Below are 21,425 nucleotides of genomic sequence, written 5' to 3' on the forward strand. Positions count from 1 at the left end.
GCCTCCATTGTGCGTGGGGGTGGGGCAGGCTGGCCTGAGGCTGTGGGGTGTGGGATCCAGGGCTTGGGAAGGGGGTCTGGGAGCTGAGAGCTCAGGGAAGGTGCTAGAAGTTTAAGGTGGTATATGTAAACAGACTTCCTTTCTCAAACCTCCTCTGCCAGACACTTCCGGGAGCTCCCCACCCCCTTCCCCGTGTGGGATACCCAGTGCTCATGTCTAGCAGAGGGGTGGAAGGGGAGAGGGGTAAGGGGGTGAGCAATCCTTGACTGTCTCGCATTTTCCTGAACATCTCTCCCGGATTCCTCCCGGACTTATCCTGTGCTCCCCAGGGAGGAGACTTCCAGGACAAAACAGTGGAAGCCCCTCGATTTTAAAAACAGCACAAACACCCTTCTCGGCCCTCCACAGCCCTGCTTCTGGTCTCCAGCCCGGGCTTCCGACTACCCGGGTCAGGGCGTCTGCTCCACTTGTAAGCCCCAGCTCCAAGGAGCCACCGCCGGCCGTGGCTGAGGCACAGGCGAGGGGGCCCTTGGGTGGCTCTCAAGAACAGGCCTGAGCCCTGAGCTGAGCGGGGGAGGCAGAGGCGAGTGGCAGCTGGCAGGAAAAGACAGAGCCAGTGGCGCGGACGCGGCCAGAGCGAGTCTGTTTAATGACACGGTGGGTCTGGTTACAAACATCAGAAACTACAAAAGGACAGGCAGTTACACGCATGGCTGCACGAGGATGGGACAGGAGGGGACACAGGCACAGAAGCCACAGTAGCCAGAAATCCTTGAGGATGGCACACGTGACCAAGGGGCACACACGGGGGACGGGGTCCCCAGCAACTCTGACCCAGATGGGTGGACAGGACCCGACTGCTAACCAGCAGCCCGGGGTCAGGGACGGAAGGCCCTGGGCCTTCGGCCCACAGAGCTCCAGGATGGGAGGGAGGCATCTGGCGGGTCATGGCTGACAGCCGCGTGGAGCCCCACTCCCGCTGGGCTCCTAGCAGCAAAGGCAGATGGGGCTGGCATTCAGGGTTTCTGTACCACGGCCCCTCCCCCAGTGCGGTCCTCCTGTCCCACAGGGCTGGCCCCTCTGTCCGCCCTTGCCCATGCTGGAGCAAGTCAGGGAGCCACATCCTTTTGGCGGGAGGGGCGGGGAAGGCCAGATCCTTTTTACCTGGAAGTGGAAAGCAGGAATGTGCAGAGCCGGTCAGAGAATGGGCTGGACTCTGCGGGCAAGCTGGGTCCACCCCTCCCCCCACCCTGCCCACCCAGGCCCTTGGGTCCCCCGCCACCCTGGCCACAGGTGTAGATCCTCTCTGTGCTGAGGTGGGAGCCCCATCTCAGCCAGAAGATTCCGTCCTCTGCCCAGAAGCATGACCAGGACCCCTCCCTGCCCCCCACGCAGATGGGCACAACCAACCGTGTGCCTCTGGGCCCCGTAGATACACAGTATAGATATGTATGTATATATATATATATTTATATATAGATTGTATATAGAATATATCTGTATGGTTGATGAGTGTGCGTGATGCTCTAGATAGTGATGTGGGGACCTGCATGCTGGTTGGGCAGATAGAAATGGGGCTGGCTTACTCCTGGAGAGACTCACACCTGCCCCGGACTCCTGCCAGCTGCTCAGCTAGGTCTCTGACAGAGAGTACAAAAGCTAAGAAGAGTGGGCCCAGCTCTTGAAGGAGGAAGCGTCCCCACCCCCACAGGCCCCTGAGCTGGGGTCAGCAGACAGGCCGCCAGCGCCACCTGCCGGCCGCTCCAGTGGCGACGGTGGCCACAGCAGAGGCTGCCTCTTTCTGGGAAGACGAGTCAGGGTTTCCTCCAGCTTCCTTGGCACCCAGAAATGGAGGGTCAAGGAGGGTCTTCAGAACTCGGCCTTCTGCTCAAGGTGCTTCCTGGGAGGGGGGAGGAGAGGGGGGTCCTATGGCCCCGAAGAGGGCAGCGTGGCCGGTGGGCTGTGGACGAGATAGAGATGGAGTTAAGAGGTTACCAGGGGCACGGAGTGGGGCCAGGGAACGTGGGGGTCAGGGGATGACGGCAAGGCAGGGCACGATCTGCCGGGAGACCCACCCAGCTGCAGCCAAAGCAGCCCACCAGACCCAAGTTCCGGCCCCCTTTGGCCAGGATCTCGCTGCGTGACCTCAGACAAATCAAGGGGCCCACCTGAACCCCAGATTTTTCTCTCCAACCTGTGAATAACGTCTGTTTGGCCTGACTCTGCGGGATCGGAGTTTCCCGCAGGCAACCGAGTTTGCTTTTCACAAACTGCAAAGAACCTTTCAAAAGTCAGCTCTTTTTCTACGAATTCCGAGACCCGTCTCCTCCCTGTCTGCTTGTTTGTCTGAGTGCCCTTCTTGTCACCCACAGGCATCCTCTGCACACCAGCCTCTTTGCACTCACCACCGTGCCCCCCCACCTCCCGACTCCCCAAACCACAAGAAAAATGCACATAAACTCTTAAGCAGCAGTTCAATAAACAGCAGCATCTGGCCCGCCACTGCTTCCCTGATAAGAGAAGCTGGACGGAGGCCTTCTAGAACTCTGTTCTGAAACTCCCTCCCACCATCTGAACCCATTTGGACCTTGGCAGGAGTTTGGGTCTGTAGGCCCTGGGCCCAGGGAGACACGCCTTCTTGGGGCCCACACGCGTGCCCTCAGGAGACCGGGGTGGGGGCTGAGTGTGCGAAGGGACGAGGGGATAATCCCCAGGACTTCATGGCTGGGGCAGATGGGGGGAAACCAAATTCGAGGTGCCCAGGCCCGGATGGATGCAGGGTTCCAGCCAGGCCCCACTGTAGCCCCTCCATTCACTCCTCGAGGAGCAGAAATGGGCAGACTGAGATTCTGGTGGTTTCTTAATGTTTGGGATTTGGTGAGATGTAAGTCCCAGGGGTCCAGCTGGGGCAAGACAGGGGAGGGGACAGGGCTTCGTGTCGGGAAACGCTGTCCATGTGTTTCTGATTCACTGGGACTAGTGCTGGCCAGCTCTCTCTCCTTCTCCCTCTCCAGTCCCTCTAGGCCCCTGTAAAAAAGCCCTTTTCTCTAGAAGCAGGAAGTCTTGTCTCCTGGCTGTAAACAAACTCATCTCTGGCAGCCAGAGCTGAGCCGGCCTGGGGAGAGGCGTGGGAGGGCAAGCCCCTTCCCCCCACTGACCCTCCCTGGCCCCTCTGTCTGCTTCCGCCAGCTCTCCGGGCTCTGCCAGCATCTTCTGTGGCTGGTAAAGATCTTCGGCCTGCTTGCCGTCCACCCGGGGATCTGGGGCCGGCCAGGACCCAGCTGTGCACATCTGGAGTCACTGCCTGGCTGCAGCCAGAAGTTCCCGAGGTTTCTACTCTCCTGGGGTGGTGCCGCGGTGGGGGAAGGGAGCCAGAGCAAGCTGGAGCCGGTGTGGTCAGCAGCAGGAAGGCCTGGAGGTTGGGCCTCGCAAGGTCACCCTCAAGGGACCTCCTCCAGAGCTGGGCCTGGAGGCCTTGCGAGCAGGAGGTCCCGGCAGGCTCTGTGGGCCAGCTTGGAGCCCAGGGAGGAGACGCGCCTTTTCCATGGGAAACTGCTGGGAATGTTTCTCTACAACGCGTGTCCTGAGCCGCTGGCTGACCCCTGCTTCCCATTCCCGCCTACGCGCCTCTGCCTCCGCCCCTCCATTGAGCTCCCAGAGCCGCCTGCCCCTTGGGGGCCCAGGCAGGCCTGAGTGTTCCCAGCCACCATGTCTGGGGCCGGCCCTCCCCTCATGCTCCGAGTCAGCGGGAGTCCCTGAGGCCGGCCACCCTCCTCGAGCCCATCTCCCCGGCCCTCACCCCAGCCCCGGGAACCTGGCCTCCAGGGTCAGCTGAGAAGTAGACCCCGCTGACGGTGTGTGTGGTCGTGGTACCCACACAGGCCCCTCATGGGCCCGGGCACGTGTGTCCGTGTGCACACAACCTCGTGACTCTCCTGGCTCCGGCCCTACTGAGGCAGAGGCAGGACGGAGCACTGGCCAGCACGAGATGAGGAACGGCCCCCTGTGATTGGTACCCAGGGAGGAAATGGCCGGCCTTAGCCTGGCCGGCCTCCGGCCCGATGAGCTAGCCTTCCCGGCAGAACCTTTTAGAACCTCCCAGCCCTGGGTGGTCTCGGCCTTGAGGGCTTTGAGAGCTCTCTTGTCCTAGAGAAGGAGAATTTGTTCAGGGCTCACTGCCACCCATAGGAGGGGCCTGGCCCTTGCCCATCGTGCCTGCTTGTCAATGTGTCAGACCCCAGACCCAGCCTCCCGGAAATGTTCCTGCGCCCCAGGAGAGACCGGAGATGAGCGGGCAGGGGGAGACACGGCAGGGAAGCCACCCGGCCCACCCTCACCCCTCCTCACGTGGTAGTGTTGGGGACCTGCTGTACCCAGCCCACTTCCTTGTAGGCAGCGGTCACGTGACTGTAGATGAGGCCGCGCAGCTTGGCCCAGGCTCTCTGCGTCTCTGCTGGGAAGTCATTGGCAAATTCCTCCGCGATCACCTCGAGAATCACCCCAGAGAGGATCTGGGAGCAAAGAGAGGAGGGAAAAGTAAACGCCTGGGTACCCTGTGTCACCCCCGAAAGCCCCAGGACCCCAGCACCCCTTCCACCCAGAGTCTGGCCAAGGGGATCATTGATGACATGACAGCCCGGCGGCTTGGGGGACCAGGCACCACGGAGACCCCATCCTGCGCCCCTCCCCGTCACCACCACGCTGTGGGAGGAGGCTGGGCCGTCTGGTGGTCACCGCTGTTGTCCCAGGGGCTCCCCGAGCGGAGCGGGGTGGGTGGTGGACTGGCCACGCTCACCCAGCCACGTACCTTGAAGTACACGGGCTCCACCTTGTGCTTGAGGGCGTGGGCTTTGCCCACAAGGGCGAGCACAGACGATACCTTCTCGGGGTCGTGTAGGTTTTCCACCACAGTGTTGAGGGCCCCCATGACCCGGCAGGCGTGTTTCCGCAGCTGGGGGCTCCGCTCCATCTCCAGGGGCTCGGTCATGTGCTTGAATTGGCTGAAGTATTGCTTGGCCGACGGGAAGTTCACAAAGAACCTGGCGGGGAGGGGTTGCTGAAGCGGGGGCCGCCGTGGCCCCACCCCGAGATGGCCAGGATGATGGGGGTGTGGGGTAGGAGGGGCAGGACCCCTTAACTGTTTCCACCACCGTGGGTAGCTGTCCCTCAGACGCAGACCCTCTCTGTGGCCCAGCTGGCTTACAGGCAGCCGCCCCCCCACCGCCGGGTCCTGCCCATTTCCGTCTTCCAGGCTTGCACACTGTCAGCTGTGTCTCCCAGGCCTCTGCCTTTCTTGCTCTGGCCTCATTTCCAAATCCTACACACCCTTCAAGGCCTGCTGTAGTCCCAGCAGAGAGGGTAAGAGCTCTAGTTCTGGAATCTCAGGCCAGTGTCACCTTGGGCAAGGGACTTGACTTCTCTGAGGCTCAGTGTCCTCCTCTAAGCAACGGGCATCGTTGTCCCCAGCTTGCTGTGGGGACGAACTGAGGCACGGGGAGTGGGGTCCTCTGCACAGTGTGAACACGGGGTGCTCAATAAATGCCAGACTTCATCACAGTCAGGTTAGAGCCTCTCTGCAAACAAAGTAAAGCCCGAGTGACCTAGCTCAGGTCACCCAGCACGCGTGAGGGAAGATATGCAACTCAGTCGTCCTGCCAGCTCTGCTTCCTCCTCACGCCGTGCTCCCTCCTTAGCCCGTTGGGCACGTATTGACCGGCTGACTTAATCAGAACTACAGACTGGTCTTACGCTCCTATTACTTCACATCTCCACATCTTGCTTCTCCAAGAAGCCTGTGCCCATTCCGGGGCAGACCCCAGGTCTTTTTAGCTCCTCTGCCCCTCTCCAGCTTACCTGAGATTGTCTAATTTCCCTCCAGGTATTACTCTCACTAGGTTACTCTCATGTTCAAAAACATTCAGTGGCTCCCCACTGCCTACCGGCCAAGGTAAAAATCCTTAACCTGGGATTCCAGGCTTCCTACAAACTGTCCCAACTCAGCCACCTTCTTCCTGCCCAGTCCATTCACTGCTGGTAAAACACCCTTTGGGCCGGCCAGCCTTTCTTAATGCACCGTGTGAGGGATGTCTTCCTCACTCTTTCTCAGGTTGAACTTGCCTCCCAGGAGATGGCTTTCCCCTTAAGGCCAGGAGGGGTTCCCCTGCCACCTTTTACCGATGCTTCCCTTTCTGCCTGTTGGACTGGGTCCTACCACCCAAGGGCAGGGTGTGGCTCTCACACATCCTCTGACCCAGCATCTCCGCCCAGGGCCCTGTGGTCTGCAGGATGACGTTGAGGAGGCTGACCTTTGCACTCCCTCTCCCTGACAGAGCTGGCTATTGGGGGAGGTACCCGCGGAGAGACTGGGTCAGAACTCCAGGACGTGTCCGGAATGTCTCGGGACAGCCTGTTTTGTCAGGTGGTGTCACAGCTCCGAAGTGTCCCCCTTTGTGATCAGAGAAAGCTGATAATGTACCAAATCAGCCCTTTGGCCAGAGAGCTGGGACAGCTGTAGAAAGAGCATCTGGCCGGGGCTGACCCTCCCGGTGACACAGCTGCAGCTGGCAGGGAGGGAGTGACCGAGACATGGTCCATGTGGAGACCAAGGGCGACCTTGGGCAAACCACTTCACATCCCCTGTCTGCTCAAGTGTGAGAGGAGTTCCTCCCGCTCGATAGTTCACAGATACGATGGTGAGGACAAATGAGGCAACGAGCCTGAAAATACATTGGATTTTTCTGGAGAGGCACTGTATGAAGGACAAATGTGAAAAACCCAATCTGGACTTAGATGAGTATCTTGGGCTCTGGGCATTTCACATTGCCATAAAAATAATGATCGCTGTTCGCCCGGTGTGTCGCTGCGTGCAAAACATCTCCACCGGCTCCTTCATTTAACTGCCACGACCAAGCAGGCATTGTCTCTGCTCTACTGATGAGGAGACTTACTGAGCACTTACTAGATTGTCTCATTAATCCTGCAAGAGCCTCCTGAGGCTGGCACTGTTTTTATCCCCAAGTTCTGTTTTAGGAATTGATAGCCAAGGTTGCCCAGCGAAGCGGGGTCAGGAAGAAGAGACTCTACTTGCCCCATCCTGCCTCGTAGGGACGGGGAGATGGGGGGCCAGGGACCCAGGGAGTCTCCTGCCCCAACACCCCGGGGCCAGGTGATGGTCCTGAGGAGTGACAGTCCCAGGGAGCCCCACGGCTATGCCCTGTGCTCTGCTCCTTCATGCTGGGCCTCTGTCCCTGGCCCCTCCACGGACACTCTTGACCCTCCCGGTCCAGGCCTGTGCTGCCTGCCGGGGAGAAGCCTCAGCAGCCAGTCTTGGGGGGTTTCTCCACTCCCAGAGGCATCTGGGCTTCCAGCAGAGCCTGAAATAGGCTCCTCTGAGTGTGAGGGGGGAAGGCGGCAGAGTTACAACCCAGAGGAGAGAGGCTTCCCGGAGCAGGGGTGTTCCCTCTCGGTTGGAGTGCAGGTGTGGGGTCTGGTTCAGACTGGAAGACGGCTTCTCCACTACCACCGGCTGCCTGGCTCCTGGGGTAGAGCTGGGGCGGGAGGTGCAGCTGGTCTTAGCCCAGTGGGAGGAGGACCCAAAGAGCAATGGGCCAGGGAACTAGTGTTTCAGGCTCTCACGGGGGCCTGTGCTTGTGGGCCAGGACTGAGGAGGGCAGGATCTGGGGAGGGGCCTTTGGGACACCTGAGAAGCTTTTCCTTTCCCCCTTTTTAACCAAGCCTGCACACCCCGCCCCTGCAACAACCTGGCAGCTTGGGGGGGGGGGCAAGAAGAGACCCAGGAGGGCTAGGCTGGTGGGGCTTGGATCTGGCAGGGAGGAGCTGAGCCAGCGAGGGGCTCCCATCCGTCAACACAGAGGTGAGTCAGGTGGAGTGTGGCCTGGGCTGACCGGCAAGCCAGAGCTAATCACTGTCTCAGGCCTTCTCGGGTTAACCATGGCCCTCTCACTGAGCACCGAGCACATGGGGAAAGGGCCCCTGCCACCTGCCCAACCCCAGCCTCCCTGAGTGTCAGGAATGGGGAACTGCAGGGGCACAGAGAAAGATCTTGTCAAGATGTCAGACCCCAGAAACAGCCCTGGCCGTCTTCCGTTCCTTCCTCTGCACCCCTCATTCCTGGCGAGGCTGGACGGGCCCCAGGAGCCGGATCTTGGACACGTCCCCTCCCCGTCCTCCCTGGCAAATGGTAGCATGTTGGTGTTGGGACAGCAGATCTCCAAGGCCTGAAGGATGCCGCCTCCTTTCCTCTTGGTGACCCATGTGTGTGCACCGGGGGTACATCCTGAGGCTTGGTGGTCTCGCGTGTGCCGACACACACGGCTGAGAGCCGCCCTCCGGGGCTGCGGGCCAGCGCATCTGGGACTCCACGACCGTGAGCTTGTGTGGGTGGTCCCACTTGCAGGTCTGTGTCTCAGAATGTCTGATGGCTTCAGGATCTGAAACTCTCTCTTAACCTCCCCACCATTGCCCCCACCCACCCACCCATGTTTCTGGGTCTCGGGGCTGCCCAGGAATCCTACTCCAACTCAAGAGTACTTCTTGCTCTTTTTCCTCCAAAATCTGTTTCCAAGTTGGAATCGGGGGATATGGATATGGAGCTCGGCTGGTCCTCGGTTTGGGGGGAGGCGGAAGGGAGAGAGAATCAGGGAGACAGAGAAGCCGGAGCCAGGGGCCAGGACTGGGAGACAGGCATGCATTTCAGCTCTCCCTTCCACAAGCAAGGGCTCGCCCCATCTCCAAAGAATAAGGCTGCTGTGTCCGCAATCTGGCTGCTTCCTTCTGCGGCTGACAGCGGGTTGAGGGTGAGTGTGTGAGTCTGGGGCCCCAGGGACCCACATGTGTGGGAAGAGAGCGTCATTATGTGCTGTAGTCCCTTACTAGCTTGTGGGGGTTGGGGACATTAACTCTAGAGCAAAGGTATGTGTCCATCAGCATGTGGTGTGCAAATAAGTTACTTTGGGGGGTTGTGGTACCTGAGGTAACTGAGGAACCTGAGCCCAAGACACATGGCCTTTCCTCTTTAAGGGGTGATTCCAGGGTGGAGCCCTGACTCCTGCCCCTTCTCCCTTTCCCTCCTCAGCTCAGCAGGCGTTGTACCCTAGGGACCATCCCTTCTCCACTCACCTGTGCCTCACCTGGGAGCTCCCTGCCCGCCCACTCCCCAGGGGCAGGAAGGGGCCAGCTGGGAGAGCCGGTGCCTAGTGGCCTGCTCCTTCTGACCTCTATTCTCTGCCCCTTTGCTCCGTCCTTCCGAGAGGCTTTGAACACAGAAAGGGGCTGAGCTGGACGGGGTCTGCTCCTCTTTCTCCCCCTTCTTGGTGGAGCCTCAGTTTTCCCGCCTCTAAAATGGGGAGTCCCCAGTTGAAGCACACAAATTGAAATGTGTGCGGGCGCAGCTGGGCTGGGTGGTTGGGGTCGCTGGTGAGGAAGGCATGCCTGGCCGAGCCAGGAGTTCTGAGGCCGGGGAGAGGAGGGGGACCAGGGTGTCCTCCTTCTGCGTCTGGCTCTTTAGTTCCTAGCCCCCCGGCCCAGACCCAGAACCGGTTGCTCAGCCAGAGCTTCGCCCATCCCAAGGCGCCCCACACTGCCTGCACCGGGGCAGGCCCGGCCCCAATTTCAGCTGGAGAGGTGGCGCCGGAGCTCGGACCCGGGCCGAACCCGCCCCTGCCCGGAGCCGCTGCCGCCCTCCCGCCCCCGGCTCGGCCGGGCCGGAGTGACACCTACCTCACCAGGATGGCCACCCCCACGTCCTCACAGTTGGCATACAGCCGGGCCCACGTAGCCTGCACCGCCTTCCTCTCCGCCTCGGACAGCTCCTCGCTCCGCTCCCTGCGCTCAATCTCCATCTCGCCCGGCACTTTCTCCATGAGCAGCTCCAAGCCCAGCCCGGCTTCGCTCGGAGGCAGCGGGGCGCGGGGCGCGGGGAGCCGGGGCCGGCTGCGTGCGCGGCGGGCGGGCGGGCTGGCGAGCGAGGGGTAGAGCGCGCCGGAGGGAGGGAGCGTGTCTGTCTCTGCGCGCCGGGTTTGTGTGTGTGTGTGTGTGTGTGTGTGTGTGTGTGAGTGTGTGTGCAGGGTATATGTGCGGGGGGCGGGGGACCGCGAGCGGGGGGCGGGGATGTGGTCTGCTGGAAAAATGTGAAAAAAAATAAAGCCGCTCCAAACCCCAAACCCCGCGTCGGTGAGCCAGTTCCGGCAAGGTGAAGGCTGGGCGGGGTGGGGGAGACGCGGATCGCGCCCGCCAGGCCACCGCGGACCTTGACCGCCGGGCGGGGCTGGGGCGTAGGTGTGGTGGGAGTGCTGGGGAGCCTCGGAGGGGAGGGGGCGGTCACGCGGCGCTGGGCTGCGCGGGCCGCACAGGAGTGCGCCCGGGCGGGCGCGGCCGGGGGGCCAGTGTCGCGGCTCACGCTGCGGGCGGTGTCGGGCTGTGTGCGTGTGTGCTCCCTTCACGCGGCGGGGAACTGACTCAAAGTCAAACAATCCCAGGCGTTTGCGTCGTGGCCGTCCGCCCGAGGGGGCGGACGCAGAACCTCCGGCGGCGCGGGGGTCCCAGCTGAGCACACGCTCCCTCCCGGCTTCTCCCAAGCCAGCCACTGGGGGCCGCGGCGCCACTCCCGGAGCCCCGGACCCCAGGCTCTGGAGGGTTTGGGACTGGGGTCGCCTCCCTGCTCCAGTTCCGTGTTGGAATCCCCTACTGCGGTGATGGGGGACGGCTGTCGAACTTCAGCGCCCAGGCCTGCGCCCCCTTTCCTTCCGGCCAGCACCCCCCCCCACCCCACCCCCGCCGCGGTACGTGCGCATGGCGTCGGAAGAAAGGCCCCTGGGTGGCTTATGAATGACAGAGGCAGGCAAAAAACAGGCGCTACCCCCGAATCCCGGCCCTGGTGGAGGGAAGTCCACAGGAGGGGTAGCCGGCTGGGCAGGGAGGTACTGTGGGGAAGGTGTCAAGTAATCTTGGGGAGGCCCAGACCCTGGAGACAGCTTAGGTGCCAAAGCTGCGACTAGGCGCTGATTTCGCGAATGGAGGAGACGAATTCTCATTCCGGTGGTCCTGTTCTGCGAGGTGGGAGCACCACAGGACAGGAGGCCGCGGCTGGGCCTGGGAGCCGGCGGGTCCCCACCCTGCAAATAAGCTGTTGGGAGCCAGGTCCCACCTCTGATGCCCAGCCCCAGCAGGAGGCCAGGGCCCAGTTTTCCCTAACACTCCCTGGTGACCCCGCCCTTCTCAAGACTTTGTCCCACTGCAAGTATTAGAAGAGGTTGGCTCTTCTCTTGAGCGCTGGTGTAGGTATGTTAAAATCATATTTCTGAGTAGAGAGCCCCGGTGGAGCCCCAGCTCTGGCCCTCCCTGATGCTCAGGGTTCACATACCTCCCTGGAATCCTGGGCAGGGGTCCCCTTGACTCTGCCTCCATCTCATTTGAGGGAAGGAGAATCTAGTGCCTTCTGTGGGTTTTGGAAAGGGTTGGAAGAGGATGAATGCTCAGACCCATCTCTGCTCCCCAGGCTGCCTGGGCCAGGACAGAGTCCTCTGCACCTGGCCACCTCCCTGAAGCACTCTGATAGGATGCCCGACGCCAGTGTGGTGCCCTTCCAAGCACCTGCCCAGAAGGTTTCCACCAGAAAATCAAGCAGGAGAAATCTTATGTCTGCTTACTCTCATCCGTTGCAAGTCTTCTGTGTGTTCGTGGTGCAGGACTATATTTGCCCCGTTGTATAGTATATAATGTCTAAGCGGATGCATATACTATTTCACGATGCACACTGAAGATCAGTCGTTTAAGGAGGAGGGTTGGTCATCAGGAACAGTTGGAGAGAATTGTCCAGAGGGGACAACTGAACGGCTTAGCCAGCCCTTCAATCCCTGGCCTTCCTTGTCTTTCTGGCTTCATCATCTAATATTCTTCTCCCTTCCTCCCCTCCCGATGCCTTCCCATGACATCATTGTTCTGCTGACACTCAACTTCCAGTTGCCGGAACATGCCCGATGCTTTCATGTCTGCAGCCCCCAGAAGAATCTGCCAGCCAGGGGGGCTCAACCTTTCTTGAGCCCCTCCCAATTTCGGTGCTCCCAGCTCTTCTTCCAACTGGGCGTTCCCTAAGGCTTGTAGCGCACCAAGGGCTCTGCCCTCCATCACCTACGTCTCTCCATTGTGGTCATTTATGTAACTGGCCAGGGCGTGTGTTAAAACTAGAAGTCCCTTGAGGGTCCGACCCAGGTCTGTCACATTGACATCCCGAAGGGAAAGCTTGATTTACCCTGCCACCATGGGCGACAACCTGGTCCCAGCGAGGTTAATCAGTCTGTGCAAGGTCGGGTCTGCTGACCCCACTAAGCAGCTTGAGCCTCCTAATCCAGGGCCAGCAGGAACCTCAGGACAGACGGCAGTGGCTCGCGGAAGGTGACAGGGCCATCTTGGCCTTCTTCTGCGGACCCTGTCGGGGAGGGGATGGGGCAGCTGAGTCATGTGCACCACTCTTTTCGTGCTCAGCACCTTGGCCATGCTCTGGCGCCGCCGATTCGCCAACCGGGTCCAACCGTGAGAAACTGGGCAGTGGACTTGGGTGGGTGGGTGGGTAGAAACTACTGTGGGGCGAGAGCCAAGCTGAAGTTGGGCCCCAGGCTACCTGGACCTTCTGGGAGGGCGGTGGAGGATGGGGTGCAGATTTGCAGGGAGTCCCTGAGAGGCTTTCACTCAGAGCAGGGGGAGTTCGCAGCTCTTCAAAAACTCTGGCTGAAGCTCCCCAGCTTCCCCAGGCCAGAGTGGCTGGGTCCTGCAGCAGAGAGGGTTCTGGGCCTGGGCGCTGCCCACAGCTCCTCTTGCCTGGTCCTCCCGCCCACAGAGAGCCCAGCGGAGCAGACGGGGCAGTAATGGGCAGCAGCTCGGAAACAGACCTCCAGTCCTCGGGCAGGTAAGGCAGAAGAGAGTCAGGGGTGGAGGAGGGAGGGTGTGTCCAAGGAAGAAGCTGCCGCTCTCCCGTCCCCGTCCGTGCCTGGGGGGCGGGGAGGGGGTGTACGTGAGTGTGTGAGTGTGTGAGTGTGTGTGTGTGCACGCTGGAGGCTGGCCCCTCGCCCCAGCCACCCTGCTCCCTGTGTGCCTGGTGGGCAGGCTGAACGTTTTCTCCAGTTGGCAGTGGGAGCCCCCAGCCTGTCCTCTGGACCACAGCTGCTCTGTCTTGTTTGTCCGAATGCGGGGTTGTCCCCAGGGTCCTATCGGAAGGCGCAGGGGGACTGGAGAGAGGGATGGGGCAGAAGCAGCTCCGCTGGCTCGGCTCGCCTTCCCTTCCCCCTCTCCCGCTGCCCCCGCTCAGCCTCGGCGGCTCCTCTGCCCGAGACCCGAGCCCGATTCGCTGTCCGGCGCCCAATAGGAGGCGCAGGAGGACCATGACATCATCAGCACGGAGTGCCATTGGCTGGGCAGCTCCTGCGGGCAGGACGCTGTCTCCAGTGGCCAGAAAGTTAACTCTTCCCTAGGCTGAAGCCATGTGGCCTTTACAAGGGGTGAAGTTTTGGGAACTTCTGGAATGTTCCTTCCCTGGGTGACCAGGGCCTTTTGATGATCAGGGCTCCTGTGCCCAACAAAACAAGGAAACATCGACGAATATTTATTAAGAAGATACTATTTGGCACGTTCTGTTGTGCCCGTGGGTCCACCTCGTGCAAGAGAGAGGACAAGATTCTCTCCTGCAAATTCTTCTAGCCTTCGCTCACTCCTAGTGAAACAAAGAACATGATGCCCTCGGGCTCCGGGCCCCTGGCTGGAGGGAGTCTCCCCATAGGGCTCAGAAGCCTGAGCCATTCAGCACACCTGCCTGCCGGGGCACCCCAGTGTCTCCGTCTTGGGGTGTGGGACGCGCCTGCGGTGGCCCTCAGCCACACGGAGACTGGCAAGCCATGAGAATGGGAGTCTCTGTGTGCAGTGCCTAACTCCTCCTTGGTGCTGGGATTCCTCCAGGCTCTGAATGTCAGAAGACCCACTGGGCAGCCCCGGGCACGTGCCAGAAACGGGCATTTCTTCGATGCCCTTCCTTGGCATCTAGGCCAGCTGAGATGGTCACAGAGCGCCCAAGGTGAAATCGGCTGACCTAGGCGAAATGGTGAGCCCCGGGCCTCACAGAGCAGGACCCTGTTCACCCATGGAAGGAACATTTCAGAAGTTCCCAAAACTTCATCCCTTGTGAAGGCCACATGGTTTCAGCCTAGGGAAGGGTTAACTTTCTGGCCACTGGAGACTGGTCCTCCAGGCTGAGTTTGGGTCTGGGAGTGTATAGCCAGAGTCCACGTCATGACTTCCCTTACTGACTGAAACTCGGAGAAAGCGACTTTTTAATTTATATATAAACTGAGATTGATAACAGTATGGCGTGGCATTGTTTCTGAGGTTCAAATACAGATCATCATAAACCACTTGGCACAAAGCAGCTGTTTAATAAAGGCTGGCTGTTCTCCTGCGCTCCTCTGGTTCTTGGTCAGTGTTCTAGTCATTCCCTGAGGTGTCCCATGTATTAACTCATTTGGGGGTTATAACAGTCCCAGAGGGTTGGCAAGACAAACATTTCTATCTCTCGTGAATGGTGGAGGAAACTGAGGGACTGGGAGGCACAAGTTACTTGCTCAAGGTCATCCCTCCGATTTGTGGCCGATGGGGACAGACAGGTCCCTGACTTCAGGCAGTCTGTCTGAGCCACATGAAATGGGCCCGGACCCATTCTCAGGAGGAGAGAGCTGAATCTGAACCATCAGGCCTGGCCTTGTGTGGTTAAGCCAGAAGGAAACAGTTTCCTGTCAATTCCTCAGGACCTAACGCCTAACATCTCCAGCCTTCAAGGGCCAGCCTGGGTGAAATTTCTGCTCTCCGATCACCTGGTCACAAATTCCAGCTGCTTTCCCAGCCGCTGCTACCCCTCTTCCATAGTGGGGTGACTCGCTAGGCCTGGGGCAGAAGGGAGTGGAAGTCTGGACGCATGGGAAGGACACCCCCCTCAATCCTCTGACTCCCGTTCTTTTCTGTTTAGGGAGAAAGAGTCTCTGAAGTAAGTTCTCACTTCTTCAGGAGGAGCTCGGCCCCAGGGACCGACATCAACCGGCAGAGACAGGTAGGGCCAGGTTTCGAGGCTTGGAGGTGAGAGGGCTAGGCTGGGGCCCAGGGAGGAAGACTGTGCAAGGCCTGGCCGTGTGGGAACAGACCACCTGCAGCTCTTTGCTCCTCGGTCATAAGGGGGAGCGTGGACTCTTCTCAGCTCCTACCTTGAGCCTGTCATGGTCCCAGCCACAGGGCAAGGGCCAGTTTTAAGGGAATGATGTGTGATCTCAACGGCATTTTCTAAGCTAGGAGATGAGGCAGTGGTCATGCTGGGGCCATGAGGGCAGTCCCAGTGGACTTCTAAGGGAGAGGAGGAGCTCTGGAATACCCATTCTGGAATGCAAGCTTCTGCCTTGGCATGGGAGGAAGTGCTAATTTGGTCTGGTTTTCTGTTTCAGCTCAAGTCCCGGCTGGCCCCCCACCTACAAAGGATGCTGTGGTGGAAGGAGCAGCAGCACGCTGGAGAATGGGAAAAAGCAGCCATCGAGAAGGTAGACCCCTCCCCTTGAGGTCCTGGACCTGCTTGTCCTCATTTTGTCCCCTGGCGCTGGTGGCCGGCAGGAGGGGCAGAGACGCTCATTGCCTTGGGACGGGCTGCCTTTGTTTGAGGTCTTGAGGATCGTCTGGGGGCAGGCCCAGAGAGGGACTCGGTGGGGTCTACTCTGGGGCACCCCAGCAGCCCAGGCTAGATGAGGAGCAGGTCGGGAGTTAAGGGACCGTTGATAGGGCTTCTCACTCATTCCTTAACCTCATCCTTGAAATAACCCAAGGAACCTGGGCATATTATTATCCACATTTTGGAAATGAGGAAACACAGAGAAGCTAACAAATTTGTCCGGTGTCATCTAGCTCGTTAATGGGGGACCCCACCTTCCCGAGCCTCTCACGGACGCTGCAGAGCTGCCCCACGCTCTTAACCACCAGCACCTAGTCGTCTCTGGAAACCCACGGCAGTTGGCAGCTGCTCTGTGAAAAAAAGGGGTTCCCCTGGCCTGGCAGCCCCAAAACTTGCGGACCAAGGCTGTGTGGCATCAGTGTCCCAGAGTGGCACGCGCTTCCTGTGGTCCTTGCCTCTCCTGGGTCCCCAGCACTCTCCCTGTCCCGGGCCGCTTGGCTAGATCATCAGCAAGAAGTGCCCGTTGGATCTGTGACATGTCTGCCTGCAGCTGGAGCAAAGCTTCTCCCAGCCTGGGCTCTGAGCGCGTCTTCTGGGCGCGCGCGTGTGCATGCGTGCGCGGGTTCCAAAGGGGCAGTAGCGTGTGGGAAGGGAAAAAGCATGACACTTGTTTTTGTCAGTCCGCTGACTGCTCAGCACCGCAGCGGCCTCCTTTGCCCCCAGCGGCTCTGCCATTTCTCTCTTCGCCATCCTGCCTGACCCGGAGCAGAGATCAAAGCAGATTTCCGCTTCTGCTCCCTGGGATCCAGGCACAGACCTGCAGGCAGCTGCTCCCGACTGTCTGGAAGCCATTCATCTTGCAAAGCAGCACCCCCCGCCGCCCCCTCCTGCACGTGCACCCCCCCCTTCCTCACCATCCAGCCCCCAGGCGGGCTGACAGGCGGGGAAGTCTCCGCCTGGCTGGCCCCTGCCAATGGGAGGCAGGAGATGAGGAGTTCTCTAGACAGCAGTCCCTTTGCTGCCGCCCTGTGACTCCACAGATGAAGGAGGGGAGGAAAGGGTGAGATGCCATAGACTGTGGGGACCCACACGGAAGCCCTGGGGGAGGGGCTGTTGATTCTGCAGGGAGCCTGGCAGGGCTGTGGAAGCCTCTAGAAGTAGGGTGGGGCAGAGGCAGGGGAAGGGTCTCACCAGGCAAGGAGCTCTGGGCTGGAGTCCCTGGCAGAGCCCCACTGCCCACTTGACCCAGGCCAAGAGTTCGTGACCCCCGTCTCAGCTCCTGTCAGCCCGTCTTTCTGCTGCGAGGCAGGCAGTGGCTTTCCTGGTGACAGGGCTGTCAGGCTGAGGGCCAGAGGACACCGTTCTCGGGGCCCCAGTCTGTGTCCCCGAGCCCGACCTGTGTATTCATTCTCTAATCTCTTTGCCATGTTCCTGTCACTTCAGCCTCGGCTCTGCACTCTGCCGTTTCCAGGTGGCCTGTCTCCTTGCACGAGTCTGAGGAATTGTCAGGCCAAGGTCACCTGGCAGGACAGGGGCTGGCTGGCGGCCCAGACACACCTCCACAAAGCGACACCCCTTCGCAGCTCTGTTCCAGGAACCCGCTCAGGGGCCGGTGGCTCCTCCAGGCATCCGTCCCAGATGAAGGGAGGGAAGGCGAGGGGACGGGGGATGGGGGCGGGGAGTGTGTTGGCTGGCCTTGGCGGCTGCCTGGACCCTGGCAGCTGGGGTGCCATGTGGGCTGGGCGGGAGGGGCCCCCTCCCCCAGGGAGCGGCTGGCTTCGGTGGGAGCAGATTGTGTTTACACCTTCCCCACACACCTAGCCCACGCTCCCTCTTATTCCCCGGGGCTCTCCCACCCCTGGGCTCTCTGCACAACGTGCACATTTGCAGCCCCTCTCCTGCTGCAGGAAGTGGCCACCCTCAGCCCATGCTGGGCCCCAAGTGCTCCTGCCTCAGCCCACTGTCGCAGGGGGTGGACCCAGTGTCCCCAAGAGGCTGCCTCCTCCCATCCTCCCCCGCCCCCCGCCCCAGCCCTATTTCCTTGGAAAGAGCTGCTGCTTGGGAATGGGAGCAGGAAAGCCCAGGGGCTTGGCAGACAGAAGGGATTAAGGGCAACCAGAGAGGCAGCTCAGAGACTGAGAGCTGGGGCTCCCCTGGCCCCGGGGGCGGGGCGGGGGGGGGCGGTCCTGCCTCTCATGAAATAACAACGCAGAATCTGAGAGTGAGGAGTCCGGGCTCAGAGCACCAGATAGGAGTCCAGACTCCACCATCACTTCCCAGTTCTGTGGCCTTGGATGGGTTACTGAACGTCCCCAACCTGGGGTTTCTCCTACGAGCAGGATTATGGTAAACCTGTCTCTGAGTGGTCGTCAGAGATAAATTAGATAACGTGTCTGAAGTGCTCAGCAAGCCTTCCATATATCTGAGCCCGGGAGGCAGTGTTAAGTACAGAACAACAGGTCACTTTGCCAACAATGGTGGGTTCAGAGCAGCTAGTGCTTCGCCTCCTTGCCCCGTGGCCCTTCCTGCCCTGTCTTTCCACAAACGCAACAGCAGGGCGATGGGCAGTTCTGAAACAAGCCAGAGCCAAGCCCAGCCCAGCCCTGGGGCACCTGGGAAGACCCAGCAACCAGGCAGTCAGGACCAGGGAGCATCGCTGCTGCCTCTGTGTGCCTGGAGCCCTGTCCTAACCTCCAGGGGGAGGCCTGGCCTGGACACCCCCCCTCCCACTGGCTCTGCTTCCGTGCATGTATCTTAGCTCCTAAGGAAGACAGGAGGTGATGGCCTTGATGTTTTTCCATTCTCCCTCTGAATGCTAATCTCTCTGCCAGTCGGAGCCTGAGTGACAGGGGAAAGGCTGCTCTGAGCTGCAGGGTGGCCAGGGGCGGCAGCCAGGAGCAGGGAGGTGCTGCTGTCTGCTACTTCTGTGGCTGCTGCCAGTCTCTCCTGGAGATTGGAGCATGACTGGAGAGCTAATGAGGTGGTGGAGGAGGGTGTGGGGAGCAGGAGAAGCAGACACAGCAGCTCTATGAGCCACTGATGTCCTGTGTCACCCTAGGGGACAGATGCTGCCACAGGGAGAGCCCTGCCCATCCCAAACCCAAACACGCGGTTGTGCAGGAGGGTCGTGGGCAAGGGCGCCCAGCAGAGGCCCTAGTTCAAGATGAAGCAGGCGCGATGGCACCGGGACTGGTCCCACGGTTTCCTAGGGACCCTTTACAGGACCTCAGTTAGGAAGAAACCCAAGACCTTGAGCTAGAGGGAAGTCATGCTTCTTCGTGAGCCTCGAAAGAAGAGAAATGGCCAAGGTTTACAGTAAGATGATGATACTAATATTAATAATGGTTAATGTGTCTCAAACACTTCTGTGCTAGGCGCTGTGCCAAGTGCTTTATTTATACACATTGTCTCATTTATGGGGCAGGGACTGTTGTCATCCTCATTTACCCAATAAGGAAAGTGAAGTTTGTGGAGCTTGCTCAAGGTCACTGACAGCGAGTAGTGAAGCCAGAAAGCGCGCCCTGGGCAATGTGATGCCAAGGCCTGGGGAGGTGTTGGAGCACAGAGGACTCGAATCTCCCGCTGGGGCTTGAGGACATTCTGGGTATGACCTGCCCACCAGGGCACTGAGAATGAGAGCTGTGGAGCCCGCCCCGTGACATTCCCGCGCTCCCTCTGCAGGAATGCATCATTCCAGGCTGGATTTGACTCTGGGCCCTGAAAGGGTGGTCCTGGGTTGCCGACTGAGGGGAGCGTGTCACACCCCTCAGGGAGGAAGCAGTGGCCCCTAGCTGCGATGACAAGGTCATGGAACTTGTCACTCATTGTCACTGGTGTTCTGCTAGCAGCCTCCTTCAACCAGGGGCAGAGCCCTGGGGGTAGGAGGGCAGCCAGCAGCCCAGCAGGAGAGCGGGGAGGTTGAGGAGGAAGGCTTTGTTGTTTGTTTTTACAGGGGGCGGGTGCAGGGTGTGAAGGAGATGGCTTCAAGAGGGACCCGGGGACTTCAGCTGGAAACCAATCCTTGTACCTAAGGACAACGGACCCTCTCTGTGGGCTACACATGCCCCCTAGTGGGGATTAAGATGAGAGGGCGCTGAGAAAATTAAAAAAAAAAAAAAAAGATTTCCTGATACATTGTGGCACCTGAGGCTGGATAGGAATGGCCTGTCCTGTGTCTGTGCGAATGCACACACCTGCTTGCACACGCACGGGCACACACACGTGTAATGCTATTTGCAGAAGCCGGGCCCACGGAACGTTCAAAGGAATGATTTCGTTTCTTCCTTGGTCATTTATTTAAGACCCGCCTATCGCTGTGACATACACACCCAGACGGTGACGAAAGGGACAGTGCCTGACGCGCCAGTGAGGACAACAGGAGGAGCCTGGCCGAGCCTAGTCACTTGACCTTTCCTTCTCTGCACCTTATCTCCCCTCTTAACAAGCAGTACGGACCCCGGGTGGGCTGGTGCTGAGCCTGAGAGGGACCCCCGACTACTCTCAGAAGAACGGTCTGTTCAGATGAAGGGGATGGACCATTTCCCAATTCCCCCAGTCCAGACAGGCGACGATGGACCGTGTTTGGAGGTGCTGACGATGACTGGCTCCCTCGGCAAGTGTGGATGGAGCCCATGTGCCAGGTCCCTTGGGTGCAGAAATAGGGTGAGACTTCCTGCCACAAAGAACTAGAAAACCCAGCAAAGTAGAAGCAACCAGTACTTGGCAGCGGGTGCCACACGGGATGGTGACCCCATGGCTGCCTCAAGTCTGCCTCACACAGGTCCCTGCCTGTGGCGTGGGGCAGGGAACCCCAGCAGACAGCAGTGGTCCTGTTCCAGTGAGGAGACAAGGTCAGAGCTCAGGGCAGTGTGCTGTTCCTAAGGATATCCACACAGACCCATGGGATCCCCAAAACAGACACTATGAAAGTGATCCAAAGGAGAAAGAAAAGTGCTTTTGAGAGTATACAAAAAGCACTAACCATAAAAGAAAAACAGATAAATTGGACTTTATCAAAATTCTTGGAAAACCTGGAAGAAAATATTTGCCAAGCAAAGGTCTGAGAAAGGACCTGTGTCCAGCATATATAAAGAACTTTTACAACTCAATAAGAAGACAGCCAGACAAAAAGGGGGAGAGGGTTTTAATAGATACTTTGTAAGAAAGTATACATATGGCTAATAAACACATAAAAAGATACACAATATCATAAGTCATCAAGGAAATGCAAATTAAAACCACAACCACTCAATGGCATGGCTAAAAGACCGACCACAACAGGTGTTGGTGAACAACCATGCCCCTGTGCTAACGCATTGCTGGGAAGCCAGTTTGGCAGTTTCTTAGGAAGTTATCCAAGAGGAATGAACCCGTCGGTCCACAAGAAGACTTGTACAGAGAAGTTCACAGCAGTGTTTTTAATAATATCTCCAAACTGGAAACAGATATTAATAATATCTCCAAACCGGAAATATCCACCAACAGGCGAATGGATCAAAAAGGAGGCAGTGTCAGGGCGCCTGGGGGCTCAGCGGGTTAAGCCTCTGCCTTCAGCTCAGGTCATGATCTCAGGGTCCTGGGATCGAGCCCTGCATCAGGCTCCCTGCTCAGCAGGAAGTCTGCTCCCCCTCCAAGCGCCTGCCTCTCTGCCTACTTGTGATCTCTCTGCCAAATAAATAAATAAATAAAATCTTAAAAAGAAAAAGAAAGAAAGAAA

General features: G+C 59.2%; 2 protein-coding genes across 2 annotated transcripts; one reads left to right on the forward strand and one right to left on the reverse strand.

Annotated features, from left to right (window-relative positions):
- Positions 1-630: 630 nt before the first annotated feature.
- Positions 631-10,181, reverse strand: CYGB (cytoglobin). The gene is made up of 4 exons (XM_032321591.1): positions 9,739-10,181; positions 4,808-5,039; positions 4,348-4,511; positions 631-1,960 (listed from the first exon to the last, which is right to left on the reverse strand). The coding sequence occupies exons 1-4, from the start codon at positions 9,879-9,881 to the stop codon at positions 1,927-1,929; spliced, it is 573 nt and encodes a 190-aa protein (XP_032177482.1). The 5' UTR covers positions 9,882-10,181; the 3' UTR covers positions 631-1,926.
- PRCD (photoreceptor disc component) lies at positions 10,147-21,279 on the forward strand. Its single transcript, XM_032321592.1, has 6 exons — positions 10,147-12,549; positions 12,854-12,922; positions 15,026-15,106; positions 15,492-15,584; positions 17,153-19,024; positions 20,011-21,279. Exons 1-3 carry the CDS (start codon positions 12,476-12,478, stop codon positions 15,045-15,047), a joined length of 165 nt encoding a protein of 54 aa, XP_032177483.1. The 5' UTR covers positions 10,147-12,475; the 3' UTR covers positions 15,048-15,106; positions 15,492-15,584; positions 17,153-19,024; positions 20,011-21,279.
- Positions 21,280-21,425: the final 146 nt, after the last annotated feature.

This window comes from Mustela erminea, chromosome 18 (assembly GCF_009829155.1).
Source record: "Mustela erminea isolate mMusErm1 chromosome 18, mMusErm1.Pri, whole genome shotgun sequence".
NCBI classification, from domain to species: Eukaryota; Metazoa; Chordata; class Mammalia; order Carnivora; family Mustelidae; genus Mustela; species Mustela erminea.